Below are 25,929 nucleotides of genomic sequence, written 5' to 3'. Positions count from 1 at the left end.
GGCAAATGTGATGAAACAAGAGATGTTCAAGAGCTTGAATCACTCACCTGGCTAGAACACTTTCACGGTCAGTGGCAAGAACAAGAAGATATTGCAGTTTACATGTCGGTTCTGGGGCAGAATTTTGTATTGGATACAAATCAAAACATGTGTTGGCTAGACACGTGTATTTCAAATTACATCAATTCAACAATGATGCCCCTGTATGGTGGCAAAGTTGATAATGACTATGGTTAAAGTTTTTCAAAAGTAGGTCAAACCCCAAGGTCAAGTGGTAACAAGAGGCTCATGGGCCACATCGCTCACCTGGGTCACCTTGGCCCACATCTAAAGATTTTCCATATATATTTGCATGTAAAATTTTGGCCCCAACCTACCCCCAAGGGGCCATGACTTTTACAAACTTGAATCTGCAGTATGTCAGGAAGCTTTCATGTATATGTAAACTTCTTTAGCCAAATGGTTCTTGAGAAGAAGATTTTTAAAGATTTTCTCTATACATTAGTATGTAGCCTATTGTGGCCCCATCCTACCCCTGAGGGCCATGATTTTAAGAAGCTTGAATCTACATCCTGTAAAGAAGCTTTCATATAAATGTAAACTTTTCTGGCCCAGTGATTCTTCAGAAGATTTTTAATGATTTTCCCTAATATTCATGTATGTAAAACTTTGATCCCCTATTGTGGGCCCATCCGACCCACAGGGGCCATGATTGTAATAAACTTGATTCTGTACTATGTCAGGAAGCTTTCATGTAAATTTGTACTTTCCTAGTCCAGTGGTTCTTGAGAAGATTTTCTCCCTATATATTTGTATGTAAAACTTTGATACTCTATTGTGGCCCCATTCTACCCCCAGGCGCCATGATTTGAACGCAGTATTAAGTCTTCCCCGGAAGACATGTGTCGCCTGCTAGTTCATTCTATATGTAATATATATCACGTATAATGTTGAAAAAGTAAATTATTGAAATGGTTTTTGTCACTAAACAGGAAGTTGATAAGCAACAGATTCGAAAATGTCTTACACAATACAGTTGGCCACACTGATGCTCTGTGCCAAATATCAGGGAGTTGCCCCATGTGGTTCTTGAGAAAACTGTGACAGAAATTTTTTTGCTGTAAAAAATTCTAAGTCCCGGCAAACAGGAAGTTGATAAGCGACAGATTCGAAAATGTCTTACACAATACAGTTGGCCACACTGATGCTCTGTGCCAAATATCAGGGAGTTGCCCCATGTGGTTCTTGAGAAAACTGTGACAGAAATTTTTTGTGACGACGACGACGCCAGACGCCACAAGATGATGGATAGTGATCCCTATATGTCGCCACTGCGTAACGCAGGCGACACAACAAACTTGGATCTTCATTATGATTTTTAAATGACCCTACCCTATTTTTGCATTTCTGTGATTATCTCCCCTTTGAAGGGGACATGACCCTTTCTTTGAACAAACTTGAAAGCCCTCACCCAAGAATGCTTTGTGCCAAGTTTGGTTGAAATTGACCCAGTGGTTCTGGAGAAAAATAAGAAAATGTAAAAAGTTTACGCCGACGACTGACTTTTTTGATCAGAAAAGCTCATTTGCGCATAAAAACACATAACAACACATTTGTGAGACTGAGATGAATTATAAAGTTGTGTTACCTCAATTTCATCGACATGTCCTCGTAGGGTATGTACATGTTTTCTTTGTGAAATAGACCAGACCATCACCGTCCTGAAACAACAAAAAGAAATTAAAGTTCTGTAACTCTAAAACCAATATCTTAGTTTCTTCAGTTTAATACTATTTTATGTCTTTTTCAAAATGTATTTATTGTTCTTTGTTTTAGTTTGTTTTACATGTGAAGCACTTTAGGGTACCGTAATTGTGTTGATTAGATAAAGCGCTGTATAAATTTACAATAATGATAATAATTTGTTAGTCTATAATAGTCTTTTGAGAATTTTTCACCAATATTGAGACGTCACCAACTGTAAATGAAGTGCCACAAATTTAGACCTATGCTTAGCCCTCACGGCTGTAGCAGAAAGGCTTCTTTAACGTACTAATGCCTGCTGCAATATAGAACTGTTTTTATCAAAAGATCTAAATGCTGAACGTTTGGTAAAGGAGTAGGAACGGATTATTTTTACATCTTTGGTTTGGTGCTGACAAGACATAAGTGGGGCTCAAACCCATTACCTCTAAGTCATGAAGTGAATGCTTTAACCACTGAGCCACCTTGACCAGTAAAAAAACCATGTAGACCTGGAATTATCAATGACGTGAGAGTACATAATATTTAACATCTTGACAGCACACATACCAATCTGATTAAAATCAGATCCTTTGATCCAATCATGTACGTCACCACACAAGGATCTGAAGTAACTCAATAGAGGGTCACGTCCGCATACCCATTCAGTTTCATATCAATAGCACTTAAGAAGATGTTATTTAAATGTATAATATCTAAGGTTAACAGAGGAAAGTCTGATCAGCTTAAAAGCAATCTATCCTAACAACACTAATTATCACATAACCTACAACATGGATTATAATTTGATAAATTTATTTGTTTTATCCAAGAAACTTGTTATTCATACAGGGGGAAATTTAACTGTCCACCAGACTCGAGATTTTTGACAACTGACAGAGACTTCTGTTTACATACATCAGCAAACACACGCACACTTGTGAAATCACATACACATGTTGCTCATCATGTGAACACTCAACATTATATTTGCAATATGAGGAATTCTATATATTATTGATAAAACAATGGTTACACCCACTATCAAGCCATAGTTAAGTTTCCACCAGGTTGGTCTAGAGGTTAGAGCGTTCGCCCCGCATACAGAAGGCCGGGGTTAAAACAGGTAGTGACAGTTCCATCGCTAAACGCTCAGCAACAGGTGTGAATGTCACGGGTCCTAAGAGATGACCTTAAAAACGAAGGTCCCATGTTACAGTAGGCGTAGCACGCTAAAGAACCCTCACTGTTCAATGGCCTTAAGCGCCGAGCAAAGGCCTAAATTTGAAGCCCTTCACGGGTCTTGATGACCATGAGTGAAAAATTCTCGAGTGAGACGTCAAACAAGATACAATCAATCAATCAATCCACCAGGTTGGTCACAAAACCTCAAGGAAATGTGGACTATTATCTGATAATGCACTAATAATAATTGAATACTATTATGTTCTGCACCTATCAGTACCAGCACTGACAATGTAGTCCTCTATGATAGCCAGGTGGTCCACCGATCCTTGGTGTCCTTGTAGAGAGAAGACCACCTGTCCCGTAGTGGAGTCAAAAACTCGGACCGAACTGTCAGCACATCCAGTCACCAGCATGTTGTCCTTAAAAGTAAAAGAACCAAACTGTCAGCACAACCAGGCACCAACATGTTACTCTTAAAAATAAAAGAACTGCATTGTCAACACATCCAGTCACCAGCATGTTGTCCTTAAAAATAAAAGAACCGGACTGTCAGGAGTATCTGTACAGTTCATGGCACTTTATTCACATTCCAGAATGATGCACTATAAATCTATACTATAACTATGAATTATGAATATCACTTGTTTTTTATATAAACTGGTTTAAAGAAAACCTGAATGATAAGTAATAAACATATACATGTACTAAATTTATTAAAATAACCATTGTGATTTTCAAGCACTGCATGAAAAGTTTTTCATGCATACTATACAGTAAAACACAGTTATAGTGAACCTCCAAGCCAGCAAAAAACAGTTCATTACAACCAAACTTTGCTATATCCAATACAATTTTGATATTCGTTATTTTCCTCTCACAGGGGAATATAAATATCAATAAGGATCGCTTTGTTATAAGCATGTCCATTTTAAATGTAGTTCATAATATGTGTTTAAAAAACTACAGGGAATGAAAATCACTTTCCTGTAGGTAATAAGGGGCGAGATCAAAAGATCGATGTTGGATAAAAATCTAAATTCAAATAGTTCGGGGGAGAGGGATAAAATCTCCTGTAAGTTTCTGTCATCCGACATCTATTAGACTTTAGTGGAAAAAGAAAAAGACAAGTGACTATAAAGACCACATCATATCACATTTTAATGAACATTTAAAACTTTTAATGAATTGTGCACTTTCATTTGTGAATAAACAGTAGGCAAGAGGCCCACCGGCCACATCGCTCATGCGAGTCACCTTGGCCCATATTTAAAGATTTTCCCTAAATATTCGCATGTAAAACTTTGATCTCCTATTGCGGCCCCAGGGGTCATAATTTTAACAAACTTGAATCTCCTCTTTGTCAAGATGCTTTCAATCCATGTAAATTTTAGTTTTTCTAGCACAGTGGTTCTTGAGAAGATTTTTCAATGACCCCAACCTATTTTTGGTGATTATCTCCCCTTTGAAGGAGGCATGGTCCTTCATTTGAACAAACTTAAATCCCCTTCACCTAAGGATGATTTGTACTAAGTTTGGTTGAAATTGGCCCAGTGGTTTTGGAGAAGTCGAAAGTATGAAAAGTTTATGGACAGACGACGGACAACAGGTGATCAGAAAAGCTCAGGTGAGCTAAAATGGTATACAGTGTTATTTTTACTTGTTAATTGATAAGTTTCAACATCCATCATATTTAGTTTTAAAGGGAGGGGGAGGCTTGGTGAAAACTATGTGAATTTAGTTTTTTGTCAGACATTGAACTTTTTGATCTCACCCCTAAATCATTTTAAGTATGGTCGTTATACATGTTATAAGTGTGTTCTACTGCAGTTGCAGTGTCCCCCCCCCCCCTAGTACTTTGGGAGTGGGGCCCTTACAGTTAGGAAGCAACAAAACAAGAAAATTGGGGAAAATTCATTTTTAATGAAAATTTGTGATATTCATCAATCATACATGTGGAATGAAGATTCTTTAAGGTATAATTGATGTATAACAACCATGCTTCATGTCTAATAAATACTGGTACTGTGACAGTGTTCACTGTACTAAAACCACTATCAGGTTTTCATCACCGGAAGTTATGTGTACACAATGTAAACATTGTGTTAGATAAGTCATACAAAGAATTTTTGGAATTTACGATTGGGAATTTTTTGGTCAGGTTTTGGGAAAATATCTGGGTAATATCGACCCCAAATCAGGCCCCAATATCGACCTCAAATCAGGCCCTCCAAAAAACCACCGAGTTGCATTGTTAGCAATATTTGTACATAGAATTAAAATTTCTTGGTATACACCCTGATCTAAAGTTCAACTGTTATTGGATTTTTTGAAATTCTGATGAGGGAGTGGGCACTGTTAAACAAAATATCAAATCTTTAACATAAAACAAGGAGGGACATATGGAAAATTCCTACCTTTAAAATGACAGCTGTAACAGCATCAGAATGAGCTTTGATTTCGTATAACTTTGTGCAGTTCTGTAAACTCCAAACAATTAGAGTATGGTCCTCCGATCCACTGACAATACACGTCCCTGAAAACATTTCCAGTACCATGAAGCTCAATCCTAAATTAGGCATTTATCCCCATCAATACGTATAATACAGCAGGACATGTTTGTGAAGAAGACTTGTGAAACTGGCAGAAATTTCTCATACGCAAATAAGAATTGGTCAATAGTAAAGTTATATCATCTACCAAATCTAGAATAGAGGTAACAGAAAATGTCTAGGAACATTCACTTCCACGAAACTGTATTTCGTATACAATATAATAACTAAACTGTATGTGTAATTACTCTGTGCACTATAATTCAAAGACAGACAGATTATTCACAAGAAACCTGTAAAGCATAATTGAAAGAATGACCAGCAGTTTAAATTTTGTAGATGACCTTGACATACTTACTATTACAGTCAATGGCCTTGACCTGGTCTCTATGTCCTTTGAGTGTCACCGGCTGTGTGTACCTTCCTTTATCCCAATTATGAAACAGGTGAACTACTCTAATGAACACATTCTTCCATTGACATATTGGGGAAAGCCTGGTTTCCTTGGGAACTGAAATTTTCTTTTGATTGTCATTAATAAAAATTATTCAAATGATGCAGTCATAATGAGAAATTTACATTTACCAATGTTTTGTCAGAAATATGCTGTTTTAAAGTCTTTTTTTCTCTTAATAAAACCACTGACCTTTCAATATGAAAACCTTTATTTATTATAAAAAACAAGTATATAATATCTAGTGTATGATGGGGAGATATAAAAACATTTGAAGGCTGTAGTAATTTCTGCATAATTATGTGTACCCTAAAATTCATGGCTATTTTTATATATTTCCATATCCAATGTTTCTTTACCGATTGTAATGATAGCCATTTCCACATGAATGTGCTGCAGTTGTGAACAATGCATATATGAATATACATGCACATAAATATAGTACATCTATTTTAACGGCTGGGAATTCCGACAGAAATGAAAGTAGAATATGTAAATATAAGAAATAAATTTCATTTTGGAAGTGTGTCAGTTAATGTGTGTATTTAAGAAATAAATTTCATTTTTCAAAATATATGAACTGCAACACTTCACGCAGGCATAGTTAGCACTTAATGAAAAAACGCACTTAATGAAAAGTACTGTATGTTAGCATAAAGCATATCCCTAACCCTTGTGTACTTTTTAAAATGAAATTTAATTTTTATATTTACATCCTGCTTTCATGTTTATCAAAATTCATATGTGATAAATAATAAATGTATCATGTACAGGAACTAGTAGCTAATGACAATAGGAAAACAATTAAAAACCATGCCCTGACTTATATATGTAGGTCCATATGCATATTGCTACTCTGAGATAAGAGAGAAACTTAATTAAGGAGGGTGAAAGATTTAATCCAAAATTACATGTACAGCTCTTTGCCAATGAATAATGGTTAATTGAAGTTAATTGTTCTAATTACTGTATAGCTGGAAGTAAGGTGAGGTTTTGGAGACATTGGAATGAGGTTTACACATTGGAGATTCCTGGAGGATGTTGTCATGCACACCAAATCTCATCCACTTCTTCTTCATACAATGGTGCAGCCTGCAAGGATTGGACAAGATGGTCATGGTAATGTAACAGTCCACAATAAAGTGCACCGCCACAGCACATGATACGCCCGTCACATATTGTTAACAGTATAGATTGTACCCATTAAAACATTTTTATTTTATATCACCTTAATTAAATGTCACAGTGACCTTAAAGTAGGATGCGACACACCTTCTACCTAAGATGCATTAGTTGACCAATTTTGGTGATTCTAGGTCTAATAGTTTTCAAGTTATGAGCCGGACAAGTTTTTGCCATATATGGCCATATCTTCTTAATAAAAAGTCACAGTGACCTGGTTTAATGTGCGACACACCTTCTACCCAAGATGTATCTACAGACAAAGTTTGATGATTCTAGGCCTTGTAGTATTTAAGTTACGGGTCGGACACAAAAAAGCTAACAGACGGACGGACAGACGGATATCTTCTTAATGAAAAGTCACAGTGACCTGGTTTTAATGTGCGACACACCTTCTACCCAAGATGTATCTACAGACAAAGTTTGATGATTCTAGGCCTTGTAGTATTTAAGTTACAGGTCGGATACGAAAAAGCTAACAGACGGATGGACAGACGGACGGACATGAACACCATACCATAATACGTTCCGTCTTAAGACGGGCGTATAAAAAAGATATAAATTGTTAGTACAGTAAAACACACTTATAATGAATCCATGCTTATACAGTAAAACATGCTTATAATGAACATGCTTATAATGAACATGCTTATAATGAACATGCTTATAATGAATCCATGCTTATACAGTAAAACACACTTATAATGAACATGCTTATAACGAATCCATGCTAATAATGAACATGCTTATAACGAATTCATGCTTATTGCATATTAATATCTATTCCCCTATGAAAGGAGAATAATGAAATTATATTAGATATAACAAAGTTTGATAATAACTACCTGTTACATAAAACATGAATGCAGTTCTGATTTTTTCAAGGAGAACAAAAAAGATAATGCAATGGTAAGGTGTGCACATCAAGCCACACGGACTAACAAAAAAATATTTGTTTGTACTTCGTAATTTCTGAGGATTGTTGGCACCAAGTAAAAAATAGTATCGATATTTCCTTCATGGAGTGTATACTTACCATATATGATCAACATTGGCTATTTCCCTCCATGAAACACAGACACAGGAAAGTCGAGCAATGTCTCTCACATTAAGGTATAGAAAAATCTTCTCCACTAACTCTGGAGGGAGCAAGGACAGGCTGCATTTGGTTTCTTTGTCTCCTTTGGCAGACATGGTTCATGCATGACCTAAATAATTAAAAGATTAATGATAAATTAATTCGAATATTTTATTTTTAACCTCCATATTAAAATGAATATACATGTAATGCTATGTAAGAATATTTACATATCATTTTATGATTCTACAAATACTGAAATAATTTTTCTTATAGAAATGATGCATCCCTGATGGATTCATCTTCGCAAGCCAAGGGTAATAGAGAAACACCATGTATCATCACCCTGGGTGAGTGAAGACGCGATGGATTATGCATCACATACATGTGTGTGTATGTAGTGAATGTTAATGACTAAACATCATCAATAGCACCAATAAAGCTTAAAACATCTACTGTAATGGTTTAAAATGAGGATAACAGACTCAGTACTGGAATTAATTCAGTTTAAAATCCACCTGTGATGACTGACTTCATTGTTTTGACAGTTCAATAATTTGCCTTCATTTGAAAACCACACTGTCTGACAAAACTAATCGTGAAGATTTTCTCTAAATTCTACAGCATGGATAGAATTTAGCAAAACTTAACTTAACCAGTATCCAGGCTGATGACAAATACAACTTATTTAACCAGTACCCAGCCTGATGACAATTACTTAACTTATTTAACCAGTACCCAGGCTGATGACAAATACTTAACTTATTTAACCAGTACCCAGACTGATGACAAATACTTAACTTATTTAACCAGTACCCAGACTGATGACAAATACTTAACTTATTTAACCAGTACCCAGACTGATGACAAATACTTAACTTATTTAACCAGTACACAGACTGATGACAAATACTTAACTTATTTAACCAGTACCCAGACTGATGACAAATACTTAACTTATTTAACCTGTACCCAGACTGATGACAATTACTTAACTTATTTAACCAGTACCCAGACTGATGACAAATACTTAACTTATTTAACCAGTACCTAGACTGATGACAAATACTTAACTTATTTAACCAGTAGCCAGCCTGATGACAAATAGTTAACTTATTTAACCAGTATCCAGGCTGATGACAAATACTTGCTCAAATTTCAGCTAACCAAAGCACTTTTATGCAGCAGTGCACTTGAAGTCATATTTTGATACTAAATTATTCAATGCAATATCAACTGTATTTAGCAAATGTCTGTATGAATCTACACTTTCAAAACAGATAGATTTCAAGCTGGATAAAATCCTTATTATGCCTCTCCATTCCTATTTAAGCAATGAGTATCGGCCCCTTCAGGGATGAAATCCTCATTATGCCTCTCCATTCCTATTAAGCAATGTGTCTCGGCCCCTTCAGGGATGAAATCCCCATTATGCCTCTCCATTTCTATTAAGCAATGTGTCTCGGCCTCTTCAGGGATGAAATCCTTATTATGCCTCTCCATTCCTATTAAGCAATGTGTCTCAACCTCTTCAGGGTCTCAGTTCTTTTAATTTTAAGGAACATAGGGTTACTCAGACAATACCCAAGTATACAATAGAAATAATAATTTATGTCTCTGCTATTACTTATGGAAATGTGTCCAATGATATTGTAGCAAAGAACAGATATAATAGTTGATTTAGGGGGCAGAGATTCAAATGACAACCTTTCAGATCACCAATACAAGTGCACTACCGACTGAGCTACTTGACACCAACTTTTGAATCCATCTATCACACAATCAACTGTAGAAAGTTTTCAAATAGCTAGGCCAACTATACATAAATTTCAGAACCTAAAATTAGCAATATTTCAATCATCAAACTTGTGAAAACCTATGCCTGGGTCCTCATTAAATGAATATATGACACATCACCTTGTATAGGCTGCTTAACCGTAACCTTAGTCATGTGACGTAGCGACCTGAGCACTAGAAACTAGAGTCTACCCTAACCTTAGTCTTGTGACGTATGGACTAGAGTCTACCCTAACCTTAGTCTTGTGACGTATGGACTAGAGTCTACCCTAACCTTAGTCTTGTGACGTATGGACTAGAGTCTACCCTAACCTTAGTCTTGTGACGTATGGACTAGAGTCTACCCTAACCTTAGTCTTGTGACGTATGGACTAGAGTCTACCCTAACCTTAGTCTTGTGACGTATGGACTAGAGTCTACCCTAACCTTAGTCTTGTGACGTATGGACTAGAGTCTACCCTAACCTTAGTCTTGTGACGTATGGACTAGAGTCTACCCTAACCTTAGTCTTGTGACGTATGGACTAGAGTCTACCCTAACCTTAGTCATGTGACGTATGGACTAGAGTCTACCCTAACCTTAGTCTTGTGACGTATGGACTAGAGTCTACCCTAACCTTAGTCTTGTGACGTATGGACTAGAGTCTACCTTAACCTTAGTCTTGTGACGTATGGACTAGAGTCTACCCTAACCTTAGTCATGTGACGTATGGACTAGAGTCTACCCTAACCTTAGTCATGTGACGTATGGACTAGAGTCTACCCTAACCTTAGTCATGTGACGTATGGACTAGAGTCTACCCTAACCTTAGTCATGTGACGTATGGACTAGAGTCTACCCTAACCTTAGTCATGTGACGTAGGGACTAGAGTCTACCCTAACCTTAGTCTTGTGACGTATGGACTAGAGTCTACCCTAACCTTAGTCATGTGACGTAGGGACTAGAGTCTACCCTAACCTTAGTCTTGTGACGTATGGACTAGAGTCTACCCTAACCTTAGTCTTGTGACGTATGGACTAGAGTCTACCCTAACCTTAGTCTTGTGACGTATGGACTAGAGTCTACCCTAACCTTAGTCTTGTGACGTAGGGACTAGAGTCTACCCTAACCTTAGTCATGTGACGTATGGACTAGAGTCTACCCTAACCTTAGTCATGTGACGTAGGGACCTGGCACTAGAAACTAGAGTCTACCCTAACCTTAGTCTTGTGACGTAGGGACCTGGCACTAGAAACTAGAGTCTACCCTAACCTTAGTCATGTGACGTAGGGACCTGGCACTAGAAACTAGAGTCTACCCTAACCTTAGTCTTGTGACGTAGGGACTAGAGTCTACCCTAACCTTAGTCATGTGACGTATGGACTAGAGTCTACCCTAACCTTAGTCATGTGACGTAGGGACCTGGCACTAGAAACTAGAGTCTACCCTAACCTTAGTCTTGTGACGTAGGGACCTGGCACTAGAAACTAGAGTCTACCCTAACCTTAGTCTTGTGACATAGGGACCTGGCACTAGAAACTAGAGTCTACCCTAACCTTAGTCATGTGACGTAGGGACCTGGCACTAGAAACTAGAGTCTACCCTAACCTTAGTCTTGTGACGTAGGGACCTGGCACTAGAAACTAGAGTCTACCCTAACCTTAGTCTTGTGACGTAGGGACCTGGCACTAGAAACTAGAGTCTACCCTAACCTTAGTCATGTGACGTATGGACTAGAGTCTACCCTAACCTTAGTCTTGTGACGTAGGGACCTGGCACTAGAAACTAGAGTCTACCCTAACCTTAGTCTTGTGACGTAGGGACCTGGCACTAGAAACTAGAGTCTACCCAACTTGAAAGAAAGGGGTTGTTTTAAAACTTCTCACAACTTTGTGGGTATCAAGAAGCCCCCAAGTAATCCTTTTTAAATTTTGTAAAAATAAGAATTATCATAATATACAGAGACATTACAGCCTGTGGCAAAGTGAATATTAGCAAAGCTTATGAAGTCTGTAGGCACTAGCACAGCTAGGCTAGTATATTGATCAGCAGACGGCTATTTACTGTGCATGCACTTGTAGTAAACTGAAAATTTTTCCAAGTTTACCTATATCATTCTTATCTTGTCGCTAGTAACTTCTGTTGTAATTTAAATCCTTTTGTTCTGAAACCTATAAATTCAGCCTTCCACTAAAACTCAGGGCCTTTCTATGTTGGTCTGCGGACCAAGTTTTCCCTTCTTGGTCATTTCAAGGTATTAAGATCTTGTCACAAGAAATGCTCATGTACAATATAAAAGCTCTAATATTTACCATTTAGAAGTTGAGACCAATGTAAAAAAAAATTAAAAGTAGGTCAAATGTCATGGTCAAAAGCTTTAGTACCAACGGAAAGGTCTTGTCACAAGGAATACTCATGTGAAATATTAAAGCTCTACCACTTACTGTTCAAAAGTTATTATATATATATTTTATACATGACACCAGGATACTATATATTTACATTAACTTTCAGTGCCCGTGCAAATATCCAGCCTCGACAAATCTCGCTGACATTAAGTGGAACTTGTCAGGCCTATAAAAGTTAAAAACGGTTTTAAAAATGATTAGCCGTTCAAAGAGGGTTGAGTTTCCAACGGTGATCAAATGACGAATTGCGGACCGTTAAATTATCACTGTGATCGTCCGAATTTGTCGTTAAAAAAGTTTTGTAACTTTCACACAGACATATCAAATTTACCTCCACAAGCTGAAGAGTTTCAAACCGGATGTTGTGTTGTGGCAGCTGTTAGTAGTGGTATCGAAGTTCTGTTTTGGCTGTTCTACTTATAACTGAACACAATATCTTGCCACTCAGTGTCAAAAAACAATAAAGGGTTTTAGATAGCTCGTGATTGTGGGACATTTTCGTCATGAAGTGGTATGAGACGCTAACATTCATTTATCATAACTGACCATCGTGTTCCTATCCGGCTATCGGAGCAAAAGATAATATAAGCTCGAATCGCCTCTGTATATATGTAATAACACACCACTTTTAACATTTTAGATTTCCTGGAGTTTACGTACTAAAAAATAACGTGGATAGAACACTCGTAGTACGCTAAAACGACAAGCCTCTGGAATGTATCAACAAAGTGCCCGAGTTTGCCAGGTAACAGGGTTAACGTGTTAAAATACACCCGACACAGTACAAGTAGCCTATTGGTCAGGTTGGGAACACTTCCCCTATAGCGAGATATTCTTGCTAAAACACGAGAGTAAATATATCCAGTACAACCGAGAAAAACACCTGTAGAGTACATCTCTTCGTGTTTCACGTGAAAAGAAGAAAAAGCGCTAAAATGTCTGATACTTCTGCAAATATATTAATCAAAACAAAAACACTCACGATGTGTATTGGATTTCAGACTGCTTCCCTCTTACACAGCAACTTTGATATGCAATTTCTTGATTATGTGGTCAATTTCATAGAAACAATTTGCATCATGTTGAGTGACAGTGTCGCACTTAATCAGCATTGCACAGGATTTGCCATAATTTTCAATAAAGACGCCAAAACACCTGTGTATGGTAATGTTTACTTTCTCACTTAAGAGGGATAATCACATTTTAGCGAGAATATCTCGCTACAGGGGAAGTGTTCCCAACCTGTTTATATGCAAACTTACAGGCCACTAGGTTTGTCTCATTTATATATCTAGATCTTACTGTTCAGTATATACATGTTTTATTTGACATTTAATCACAGCTTACTAAGATTAATTCTACATTTTTGTACACATTTTGATTTCAAGTCAAAATGCAAGCTCTTATATAATTTATATTATACATGTATCCAGAGTTTTTGAAATTCATGGAATAAGCAGAAACACAGAAAAACCCCAGGTAATTACCCCCTGCCTGGAAGTGGCAAAAACACCTTTATGTATCATAAATAAGACCTACAGGGTGTTAGATCATTTGTACATGTATACATGTATTCTGAAATTTTCATTTGAATTGATAGAAAATTGAATGATTTATAGTTTTTTTTCATCAACATATTAGACACTCCTTATTTATAGCAATTTTATCGACATATCATATTTCAATTCAGCGTAATAGATAAGATCTGAAACTTAGTTTTAATTTTACTATGATTATGGTTAAAGTTAATATATACAAAACTATCGTAATAGCATATTTTTACAACAAAATCAAAAAATTTCAGATTCAAAGCTACATGTAATATTGCTTTAAACGTATATATATGTCTTTCAAAATATGATAAAAGTGTTCTGGAATATTATATTAACAATAACAGGTGCACATGGTTGGAGCTAAATACAGGAAAATAAGGGGCAAATTGTTAGGCAGATACACTATGTTTACTACACACAAGTACCTCAGTTGTTTTTCATATTTAACCATTTGCATTTGGTGAAAATTGTTTTCTGAAAAGGAAAGTTACATCAGCTAAATGAGCTAATTGCATAATGAAGTCATTAAAAATTGAAATTAAAAAAAATTAATGTTATTAAACATGATTAAGATCAGGAATTCTGAAACATGGGCTCATTTAATAATTGTTATCAAGAAATGATGCATATTACTATCCATTTCATAAGAGAGAGAGAAAGTAAGTGAGAGAGAGAGAGAGAAAGAATCCCAAATGGTGAATTGTCCATAAAACCATAACACTTCAAATAATAAAAGTAAAAGTCACAATTTTTCTAACATGGTTTTTTATTCATCATAAGGGTTCAAGTCACTTAGAAACTCTGAAATCCTTATCATGCCTATGGATATAAGCATGATAAAGTATTTAATAATAACATCTGTTGCAATTCAGCATGTGATTCTGGCGTGATGTGGACAATGATGAAATAACATGCTTATACATGTAGTACTTAATCTAGTAATCCTAAATACATGGCAACTGGTGGTCAGTATGGTACAGGTTTTTTATGTTGTTTTTATACATAGCACTGTACAGTAACAGAAAATTATGGTGCAGGGAAACCTGATATGATTTAAATTACTTGGTAATGCATGTACACAGGGAAACTTAATACGATTTAAGTCAGTGAATATAAGGCTATTAAAGCTTAAAATTAAAACTATATATGTCTTTTATATGAAGATGTTGGTTGAAGTCTTATTTTACAATGAATCTAGCATTATGGCTTGGTGCAGTTTTGCCATTTTTAAAAATCTTGGTACACCTAGACCCTATACACAAATCTTATATTTGAAGCACGGGCATTTATATCGCTTGAGTTCGAATTTACTGTTAAAGAGTACTCTTTAATAGTAAATTTGAATCCAAGCGATATAATTGCTTGGGATTTGAAGGGACTCTGTTGTTGCATTATTTTTCATAGTAGAAATGCATATTCTAAATCATATCATAGGCCATCTTATCTTTGTTTGTCAGGGGTTGCAATCCTACATTGTACATAGCATGCAAATGAGAATAGTGGACCCCATGGTTTTGATGGATATGCAGACTATAACCCTCACCAGCAATGATATAGTATTTAATTGTAAACTAGTAATTGAATGGAAGTGCAGTACTGCACAGGTATTTCTGTTTTTCAGCTGATCACTTGATTATTGACGGAGTGATAAATCTTCAAAGAAAGCATAATTTATTGACTAGATATCTTAGAGGCCACACATTTTCTGTAATGATTAATGTGTTTATGTCATTATGAAAGACTTAGATTAAGAACATAGACTATGTACACACACTCTCACATCAAAAGTCGATATTTGATGTATATATCTGAAATTATTTACCTGGTATTTCATAAAGAGAGTCCACTTTGTGTAGCTGTTTGTCTGGTTTTTTAAGTGATATTTTTCTCTTCAAAGATGTAAGGTATATTGTCTTTCTTTATTAGAGCTGTAAATGTGTGAGCTCTGTAAATGTGTGAGCTGTAAATGTGTGAGCTCTGTAAATGTGTGAGCTCTGTAAATGTGTGAGCTCTGTAAATGTGTGAGCTCTGCTTGGTATATTGTCTTTCTTTATTAGAGCTGTAAATGTGTGAGCTCTGTAAATGTGTGAGCTCTGCTTCGGAGAATCTCTGGAGTATCAACCATGCACATTGTGTCCTTGCATGAAAAGTCATGTCCATTTTAAGTGGAGATAAGTAAGAAAATGAAAATTATAGGTAGGTCATTAAAAAAAAAAGAATTCTTTTGTAGAATTGTTAGGCCAGGAATTACAAAATTTGTAAAAATGTTTCACTACATAAAATAAATTTATAGCCTCTTTCCCGAAGTCATCGATACTACTTGTCAAGGTTTAGAGGAGAAAACCAACAAATAATTAAGCTGATCGAGATGATTCGTGTTGAGAAGCAAGTTCATCGTGTAGATTCAAGTTAGTCCATCACTAGCTGCAGAACTGTAGCTCTCTGAAAAAATAGCTAGTCCATCACAGGCCGTGGCCTGATAGTGTTGGGCCATTTTTTTTCTGTATGAACAATGTGACTCTGGTGAGATTTATGATTCATGACTCTGGTGAGATTTATGATTCATGACTCTGGTGAGATTTATGATTCATGAGCCTGGTGAGATTTATGATTCATGGCTCTGGTGAGATTTATGATTTATGAGCCTGTTTTTCTATTTAGGAATGTGGCTGTTCCTGTGCAGGATGTATGGACCAATCCAGGTAATGTGTATTCTATTTATACTTTTAAATGATGCTGCAGTGATGCATGATGGTCATGTTGTATGCCATATGTACTTCAAATCAAAATCAAACAAATATCAAATCTACGTTCAATGTTGCTTGAAAGGAAAAATGCAAAAATAAGGAAAAAAACATCATATTCTTAGTGTTTCGGTTCTGAAGTCATTTTTATGGAATTGAGATGTGTCTGGATACTTAATTTCAAAACAGAAGCACAACTTTGAATTTTGGTGGGCAAATAGAGGCTTATATTTAAGTGTTTCGCAGGTTTACTTTATCTTTGAGAGGTGTATTCATAACTTCATGCATAAAATATTAAAGTATATGAAAGTCAGCATTTTGATATGCATAATTCCAAAGTAAACATACACTCTACATGTTTTTTGGTAGTTTGGACCTGCATCAGAAAATTGTGGAACTAGAAAGTGAATTACGAAGAAGTAACGAACATATTTCAAAGATTGGCCGGGAGTTAATGGACAGCAAACAGGTCGCCAACTACGAGGTCCTCAAACTCCGAGAAGAACTCAATAAATTACGTGACAGATATGACAGGTGTGTTAAAATCATGTTGAACATTATCTAAAGATTGATATTTAGGGTTTCTAAAACAAATATTTTGCTACCATGGTATTAAGTAATGCATGGTAGTTTGAAATTTGTGATGTTTTCAAAAATTAATATTTGCAGACTTTTTGAAAGCCATAAAAGAATCCAAAAAGTCAACCACAGTCTTGAGGACAAAGCTTTAAAGATTGTAAGTGTGGGGACGTGTATTTTTTATTCTTTCAGTGAAGTGCGGAAACTTATGGTCTAGAAAACAATAGATTGCCTATATTATAAAGACATTAAACCTATAATCCTTTCATCTTTAGAAAATTCTTTCAAACTTTGGATTCATGGTGCAGGGGTTTCAACAGTTTCGCGATCGTCTAAAGTCAGCATTTCACAAATTCTATGGTCGTTATAACAATCTAGTTTGCCAATACAACCTATCATTTGGTCAAATGCTGTCTGACGTGTTTCATGCCGATTGTTAGGCCATTCTTGGCACACTGATTTTGACTACAGATAACGTTTTTTTAATTACCTGATCAAGATATAGGGCTCATGGCGGGTGTGACCGGTCGACAGGGGATGCTTACTCCTCCTAGGCACCTGGTCCCACCTCTAGCATATCCAGGTGTCCGTGTTTAACCAACTCTCTATTTTGTGTTGCTTATAGTATAGTTATGAGATTGATCACTGTTCGTTAGCTTCGCCTTTCATAGCAGTGACCATTGATAGACTAAGTCACTAAATGTTTGTACAGGATTCTGGGTGTTAGTATATATGCTGATATAAATATACTGTGTGTGTACTTAGCGAATTTAAAATTTGGTACAGTCGGAGCTGATACTCTATTTGGCTTAAATATCATGATTTAGCGTTTCTTCTATGTATACGAATGGATAAATAGAGAATTTAATATTTTAGTGCAGCTATAAGTTAGTGCTCTTGCTTCACCGCCAAAATTTGAATCCTGTTTTAAAAATAAGTCCTCATACAATAGTCTCAATTATTAATTATCAATTTGATGTATCTATAACTTAAATGTGTGTGTAAACAGGGACAGTCAAGAACTAATGAAGGTTTAAAAGTTGCACCTTATAAATGTGTTTCCGGTTTTTATGCTCTTTGATTATTGATCCTTATTTTACTCAGGTTAGTGGGTTTGAGGAGGAGAAGACGGAACTTCAACGAGAACTTGCTACCACCACATCACGACTTGTTGATGCTAAGGCAACTGTCTGTGAACTGGAAGAGGAAAATGTTAGTCCTCTATGTTACCATCATCGCTAGCCATGCTTACTGAGTCCGGCGTACCTACTCTACCTCAAACCGTGGCCGTATGATCAGCGAAGCCCTCAATTTTCATGAATATTTATGAAATAACACAATCATTTATTGACCAATCACAGTCATGATAATAGATTTCGATATTTTAATGACTACACTCACAGTTAAAGCATGTAGCATTTGTTTACAGATAATAACAGACAAAAAAGCTTACAGATCACTCTTTTAGATGCAAGTCAAATATATAGCTATACATTAAATGAAATCCGCCAGTTTTTCTCAATTGGCAATCCTCGTATTATTCCGCTATGAGCCATGCAACAATCTCCAAGTGTGTTTTTTTTTTTTCATCCAAAAGAATTGTGAGATCTCCCCGATTGGTTGATATATGAACATGAATATTCATAAAGTTGAGGTTTTTTAAATCATACAACCGCAGCTATGATGTAGTGTGAATGGAGACAATAGGCATGGTTTGCGACAATGCTGATAGGCCTTTAGATTTATATCCCAACAGTGATGTTTTTATGCCCCCGAGATCGAAGATCGAGGGGCATATTGTTTTTGTCCTTTCTGTCATTTTGTAATTCTGTCATTCTGTCTGAAACTTTAACCTTGCTAATAACTTTTGAACAGTAAGTGATAGAGCTTTGATATTTCACATGAGTATTCCTTGTGACAAGACCTTTCCGTGGGTACCAACATTTTTGACCCCGTGACCTTGACCTTGGAGTTTGACCTACTTTTTGAAAACTTTAACCTTGCTAATAACTTTTGAACAGTAAGAGATAGAGCTTTGATATTTCACATGAGTATTCCTTGTTACAAGATCTTTCCGTTGGTATTGAACCTTTTGACCTTGACATTTGACCTAATTTAAATATTTTTTTTTACATTGGTCATAACTTCTAAATGGTAAATATTAGAGCTTTCATATTGTACATGAGCATTTCTTTTGACAAGATCTTTCTACTGGTACCAAGATATTTGCCCTTGTGACCTTGGCCATCTTCGGAATTGGCCATTATCGGAGGCATTTGTGTTTCACAAACACATCTTGTTGGTTCTGAAATTCATGGTTTCTCATCTAAATCCGTTAAATTTTCATAGTTTTAAATTATTGGTTTTTATATCCATTCAATATTTTAAATATTATGGTTAAATAACATTCATAGCAGTTTTAATTTCAGTTTGGCCCTCAGTGAAAATAGTGCAGATTAAACTGCAGCAGCATAAAGAAAGACTGAATACAGTATAATGCTGCATAATGTTTACAGTAGTAATATATCAAACTGCAGCAGCATAAAGAAAGACTGAATTAATACAGTATAATGCTGCATAATGTTTACAGTAGTAATATATCAAACTGCAGCAGCATAAAGACTGAATACAGTATAATGTTTACAGTAGTGATTATTTGTTGGGCTAGCCTGTCAGACCAAATCCAGATGAGAAGATGCTATGTAAGAGAATGCAGACATCACTGCTCTCAATTCTGCTTCTTGTTTGCATGTTATACTTGATGGTAACTAGTCCATGCAAGTAACTGGTAACTAGAATTCCTATGCATCCCCAGCAAGTTTAGCATGGCTGTGGTATTTAAGACTAATGCTGCTTTCAAAATATTTCGGCCAAAATCAGTAATTTGTAGAGGTGTGTATTCATTTTCTATATGTATTCATTGCCAGGAACGTTACAGAAACGATTGCAACATAGCAGTCCAGTTGCTACAGTGCAAGCCGTCAGAATTTGTCGCTCAGAAGCTTCAATCTGTAAGCATTTTCATACATTTAAAGAGTTTTTAATAATACATGTGCATACCTTTTATTTTTATTGTTTTGCGATTGGAAATTTTTGCTATTTGATCCATAAATGGTAGCAAATTATATTCTGTGTTTCCAATTTCTGCAGTTGCATTAAATCAATGCGCTTATAGATAACATCTCAATTTTGTTGTTGAGAATATTTTGCATAATTTTTGTGGATTTTTCTTATCCGCAAAAATGGACAACTGCAGAAAATACCCATCAACTGGTATATGTTAGCAAGAATAATATTTGAATAAAGAAAAATAATTTGGTGTGCTGTATGTCCATTTCCATTTACTGTGCATTGTCTGTTCTATAGCTGCCAATTGATTTACAAGAGAGGGTGAAGAAACACATGACAAGAGAAGAAATCTTTGACTGTGAGGGTGCACCTGACCGGTCAGAATCTCCCAAACCTGTCCACGTTCCCATGGCCACCTTCCCTCCAACAGCCATGGTGTATTCTGTTAACAAAACTGTGAACAAAACTGAGACTTCTAACACAAGGAATGTGGGAAGCGACAGGGTCCCCATGCATGTCATAACAAAAGCACTGAGCCATCCTGAACCAATGAAGAAAGTGAGGAGGACCTATATATGTCTGAGGTGTCGGAGCGACGTGGTCTGTAACAACAAAGAGACACAGGTGAATATGAGCCGTGAGACCCAAGGGAGCTGTGACAACTTGAGCGAACTGCGGGTTCACAGACCGTGCGTGCGAACTCGATCAAACTCTTCTGAGAGTGAAATGTATTGAAGAGTTTAAATAGGGTTAATTCACATGAAAATCAATGAAAATGCTCAGTCATATTAACTGCCAAATGCTCAATTATTGAATTTTTCGGATCAAAATGTTTAGTCTGTTACATTTTTAATGTCCTTAAAGTTTTCTATTACCATTGAATCAAAGGGAATTATCATTTATGTGATGATTGCTCAACACCTTTGAAGGTGAAATATCTAAAAGAAAAGAATATGGAAGCATCATTAACAATTCATCAAAAATGTATAAATATTTCAGATGTAATGAAGATTAAAGTGTGATCAAGTTATAACCTTTGAGATGTGATGCAAATAATTTGCAAACTAATAAAATAAGTATGTAAAAAAATATTAAAACACCTTTTCTCTAAAAGGATATTGTAAAATGTTGCAAAATACATATTCATATTGAATTAGAATAATCTCGTGTTATGAAGATCCAAGTTTGTCCAAGATGGGGCCTTCAGAACAGGATATGATCTCAAAGTTACACATACGAATATTCACATACATATAGAGAATAAAGGTTTGTTCAAATCAGTCCATGGTTCTGAGTGGGACCACATTAAAGGTCAAAATTTCAAGAGAAACTGGATCCATTTCTTCAAAAGATTCCAATATTTTCAAAACTGCATGCCGAAGGGGGGGGGGGGGGGGTTAGGACAGGTGTAGCATATAGGCTTTAAAACCTCTGTACACTTATTCAAAAATTTATTCCCTCATGTTTTTGATGTTTTCAGAATGGATTTCTGTTGAATACTTGAGTTTCACTAGTGTATTATTAAAATCACTTTGTTCTTCACGTATGTCTGTATACAAGCACACATAGTACTGATATCTATATACTGTTATCTACCTGATGAAGAGAAAATGTTTTTATAAAAAGGGGTTTATTGTAAAATCCTGATACAGTAAAACACATTTATAATGAATGTACACTGATTGTGAAGTGATATTTATTCCCCTATGAGAGGAAAATAATGAGAATTTGTATGGGATATAACGAAGTTTGGTTATAGTAATTATACCCCCCAAACGAAGTTCAGGGGGTATATAGGAATCACTCTCTCTGTTTGTCCGTCCGTCTGTCTGTCTGCAGATTCGTGTCTGGGCCATAATTTCTTTGTTCTTTGACTTAGGCATACCATATTTGGCACACAGGTGGATCACCATGAGACGAGGTGTCAAGTACCTTCATGACCTCTATATGACCTTGATCCTTGACCTCAAGGTTAAAATTAAAGGTTTTTTACAATGGATTCGTGTCCGGGCCATAACTTCTTTGTTCTTTGACATAGGCATACCATATTTGACATATGAGTGTATCACCATGACCTCCATATGACCTTGACTTCAAGGTCAAAATTAAAGGTTTTTACAATGGATTTGTGTCAGGGCCATGACTTCTTTGTTCTTTGACATAGGCATACCATATTTGACACATGAGTGTATCACCATGAGACAATGTGCCGGGTACCTTCATGACCTCTATATGACCTTGAACTTTGACATCAAGGTCAAAATTGATTATAGGGTTTTGACATAGTCATACCATAAGACATGGGTGTATCACCATGAGACTATGTGTCATGTACATTCATGACCTCTTTATGACCTTGACCTTTGATCTCAAGGTCAAAATTATAGGTTTATGCCATGGATTTGTGTTTGGACTACATCTTCCATTTTCTTCTACAAAGGCATACCATATTTTTACACTCAGGAAAGAGGTAATTTATACCTATTAACAACACCCTTTGGGAGATTGGGGTAAGTGGGGGGTATTCTTAGTGAGCATTGCTCACAGTACCTCTTGTTCAGAACTGTTTTTTCGCTGGCCCTGGAGGTTCACTGTCCCATGTTTTACTGTATAATGAAGTTTGGTTTTAATGAACTTTTTTTCACTGGCCCTGGAGGTTCACTATAACTGTGTTTTACTTTATAATGAAGTTTGGTTATAATGAACTGTTTTTCACTGGCCCTGGAGGTTCACTATAACCATGTTTTACTGTATAATGAAGTTTGGTTATAATGAAGTTTTTCACTGGCCCTGGAGGTTCACTATAACTGTGTTTTACTGTATAATGAAGTTTGGTTATAATGAAGTTTTTCACTGGCCCTGGAGATTCACTATAAATGTGTTTTACTGTATAATGAAGTTTGGTTATAATGAACTGCTTTCTGCTGGCCCTGGAGGTTCACTATAACTGTGTTTTACTGTATAAGTTTTTATGCAGTGCTTGGTTATTCTGCATTTAATGAGACACATGTGGCAATGTTTTGGGAAGTATTAAGCATTGAAATGGTTAATGCATAGTCACAAGTTTAAGAGCACTTTAGGCTTGCAAAACATGACATCCAATGAATTTAGTATATATCAATTAGATTTTTAGCACAATTTATATCAAAAATGAATGATACCAGGGGACTAGTCCATGTCATAACTAATATTTCCATTGGTGATATATACCAGTAATAAATACGATTAGGGTGATGTGCGATTTGTTAGAAATGGGGTATTTAAAGCAAAAATCATCAGGTTGTGTTGTCTGATATATTTGCACAAATTGTTCCGAAGTGTCTTCTCCGAGAATATTGTAAAAATGGATGCTTTAATACCTTGGCCATATGAGTTTTTACAGCACAAGACAAATAAATATAGCTTTAAACTGGGGTGGAAAATAAAATCGCATTCATTGACTTGACTTAGAACTTTGTTCTAACTACATTCTTTAAAAGATATCATTATCTCGAACTCGATGGGACCAAAAAACAATTCAAGATATCTGAGGATTCGAGATATTGAGGGCAAAATATTTAAAAGAGTAAGTGGTTGTGACTTCCGAATCACTTTGACATATCCATGGTATTCGAGGTATTGGTGTTCTAGATACCAAAGTTGAACTGTATTTTATAAAATAATTTGATGGTTTTTTTATTATAGTGTTTACAAGACAACTGTATTTTATAAAATAATTTGGAGTGGATCGAGCTAAAATCACATTCACTGAATTGGCTTGTTTTTGCTTTAGGACTTTAATAGAACAGATATTTTATAAAATATTTTTAAATGTTTTTATTTGATAGTGTTCACATGACAAACAATGTAAAAAAAAAAAAAAGATTGTGGTTCACAAATAAGCCTCAGAGTGTTTGGGATTAAAACTCAATTTGTTTGAGGTTAACACTGCTGAATTTTTACTGGACATTGTGAGGTTTTAATGAAAAAGGATGTGTAGATGTTAAATTGATTGAATAAAAGTTATTAGAGCTTTGTAAGGATGGAAGCATGGATTAATGTAGAATTATTTTTTTTTTTTAATTTGTTCGTATGTGTAGGGGGGGGGGGTGTACTCACAAATTTAAATCCTCCGTAATAAAAGAAAAACTGATATATGAAATCAAATTGATCCCCAAACATTTTGACTCCCATTATATTTAGCAGGTGTCTTACAAAAGATTGCTACGGATGATTCAAGTACAGAATTAATTCATAGCAATCCCCTCACATGAAATCAAAATTTCACTTTTATTTTTATTATACCCCCGAAATTTGGGGGTGGGGGTGTTATACTGGAATCATCTAGTGTGTTTGTCTGTCCATAGACATGATTTGTCCAGATACATCTAACATATTGATTTGATTAAAACTTTGTGTCTGAATAAAGTATTGCATCTGCTACTGGTATTTTAATGCAGACTTTTTAACATTTGAAAGTTATATGGATATTTTTTCCAATTTTGAGGGTGGGGGTTATGTTGTTATTGTCCGGAGTATATCTTAAAAGCCATATATTCTTCAATGGTTCAAATTAACCATTTCCCACCATACACTGTGCGTGGGTATTAGTCTTATTAAGACATTTCTAGTTTATAGAAAGTCCTTCAAAGTATATACATTTTCGAAAGTTTACATTGAATGGCGATTGTGCCAAATTAAGAATAAATGTGCAGGATGTTCCATATGTTATTTATCATAAGTTGTAAACAATGCTCAGTTGTACAGATCTGATGTTTTCATTGTGTTAGACTATATAATGCAATCACAAATTCTGGAGTCCTTCTTGCAAGCTCAGGGAAAACATCACAAATGTAAAACATATACTGTGCAAGCCACTAATAAGTAATTATTAACAAGTCAGTAATTGATGATTATTAACATGTCACTAATTAGTAATTATTAACAAGTCAATAATAAGGTATTATTAACTTGCTTCAAAATTGACATGGGGTGATCTCATTTCTGGCAAATATTCATTGTAAAAAAAGACAATAAAGAATTTTCTAGTTATATTTTAATTCGATTAAAAATGGAGAGTATTGCAATACATTTAAGGGTGTATTTCTGCTTGCTGGAAAGGCAAGAAAAGTGATTGTATCTGATGGTATTATTTAGCAGGATGAATCTTATGCCCCTTTGGAGTTTGATATGGTTTAAAATTTTGTGAATTGATACATGCTAAATATTGAATATATAATTCCGCTTTCTTTGAATGGATAAATTAATTATGTTAACAATGAAAATTTTGTTTTAGTTATAAAGATAATTGTTACTCTGTATTGTTATTGTAATCAATTTATTGTTGAATAAATGTACTGAAAACGATGATTTTTGTGAGTGCAATTCAAATTTGTCATTATCTGCAAGCGTATCGTTTTCAAACACGAGAGGGAGATTTAGACCAAGTCTGTCGTTAAAATCAATTTACCCCTACTCCACCCCCACAATACTTTGTATAAAGTACACTTTCTGAGTTGCATGGGTATTCTACTTTAATTATTACCTATGTAGTACTGCAAAAACAATGAATATGGAAAATCAAGTCCAACAGAGGTGGGAACAGATAATTAAGCTGGTAGACATG

General features: G+C 35.5%; 2 protein-coding genes across 7 annotated transcripts in view; one reads left to right on the top strand and one right to left on the bottom strand.

Annotated features, from left to right (window-relative positions):
• LOC125650668 (F-box/WD repeat-containing protein 7-like) overlaps positions 1-12,716 on the bottom strand; it is a 31,468-nt gene extending 18,752 nt beyond the window's left edge. For 2 of the 4 annotated variants that reach the window (XM_056166594.1, XM_056166595.1), the window contains exons 1-7: positions 12,474-12,700; positions 8,153-8,324; positions 6,902-7,026; positions 5,839-5,991; positions 5,346-5,464; positions 3,199-3,350; positions 1,649-1,721 (exon numbers count right to left, since the gene is read on the bottom strand). In XM_056166594.1, the coding sequence (XP_056022569.1) occupies positions 1,649-1,721; positions 3,199-3,350; positions 5,346-5,464; positions 5,839-5,991; positions 6,902-7,026; positions 8,153-8,310 (780 nt within the window). In that variant the 5' untranslated portion in view covers positions 8,311-8,324; positions 12,474-12,700. Of the gene's footprint in view, positions 1-1,648; positions 1,722-3,198; positions 3,351-5,345; positions 5,465-5,838; positions 5,992-6,901; positions 7,027-8,152; positions 8,325-12,473 lie in introns of all 4 variants that reach the window. The other 2 variants (XM_048879133.2, XM_056166596.1) reach the window with 2 other exon arrangements.
• A 7-nt stretch (positions 12,717-12,723) lies between these two features.
• LOC125650669 (tight junction-associated protein 1-like) overlaps positions 12,724-25,929 on the top strand; it is a 27,268-nt gene continuing 14,062 nt past the window's right edge. The window contains exons 1-8 of one of the 3 annotated variants that reach the window (XR_008803346.1): positions 12,724-12,890; positions 13,020-13,124; positions 16,594-16,634; positions 17,046-17,210; positions 17,346-17,412; positions 18,360-18,467; positions 20,183-20,266; positions 20,622-20,948. Coding sequence is in view for 1 of the 3 variants with exons in the window: in XM_048879136.2 (XP_048735093.1) it covers positions 13,095-13,124; positions 16,594-16,634; positions 17,046-17,210; positions 17,346-17,412; positions 18,360-18,467; positions 20,183-20,266; positions 20,622-21,059 (933 nt within the window). In the remaining 2 variants the exon portion in view is untranslated. Of the gene's footprint in view, positions 12,891-13,019; positions 13,125-16,593; positions 16,635-17,045; positions 17,211-17,345; positions 17,413-18,359; positions 18,468-20,182; positions 20,267-20,621; positions 25,672-25,929 lie in introns of those variants that run through there. The other 2 variants (XM_048879136.2, XR_008803347.1) reach the window with 2 other exon arrangements.

The sequence above is a fragment of the Ostrea edulis genome, chromosome 5 (assembly GCF_947568905.1).
Source record: "Ostrea edulis chromosome 5, xbOstEdul1.1, whole genome shotgun sequence".
In the NCBI taxonomy this organism is placed as follows: Eukaryota; Metazoa; Mollusca; class Bivalvia; order Ostreida; family Ostreidae; genus Ostrea; species Ostrea edulis.
The sequence above is the reverse complement of the archived record's forward strand: the minus strand, read 5'-3'. Positions and strand labels throughout refer to the sequence as shown.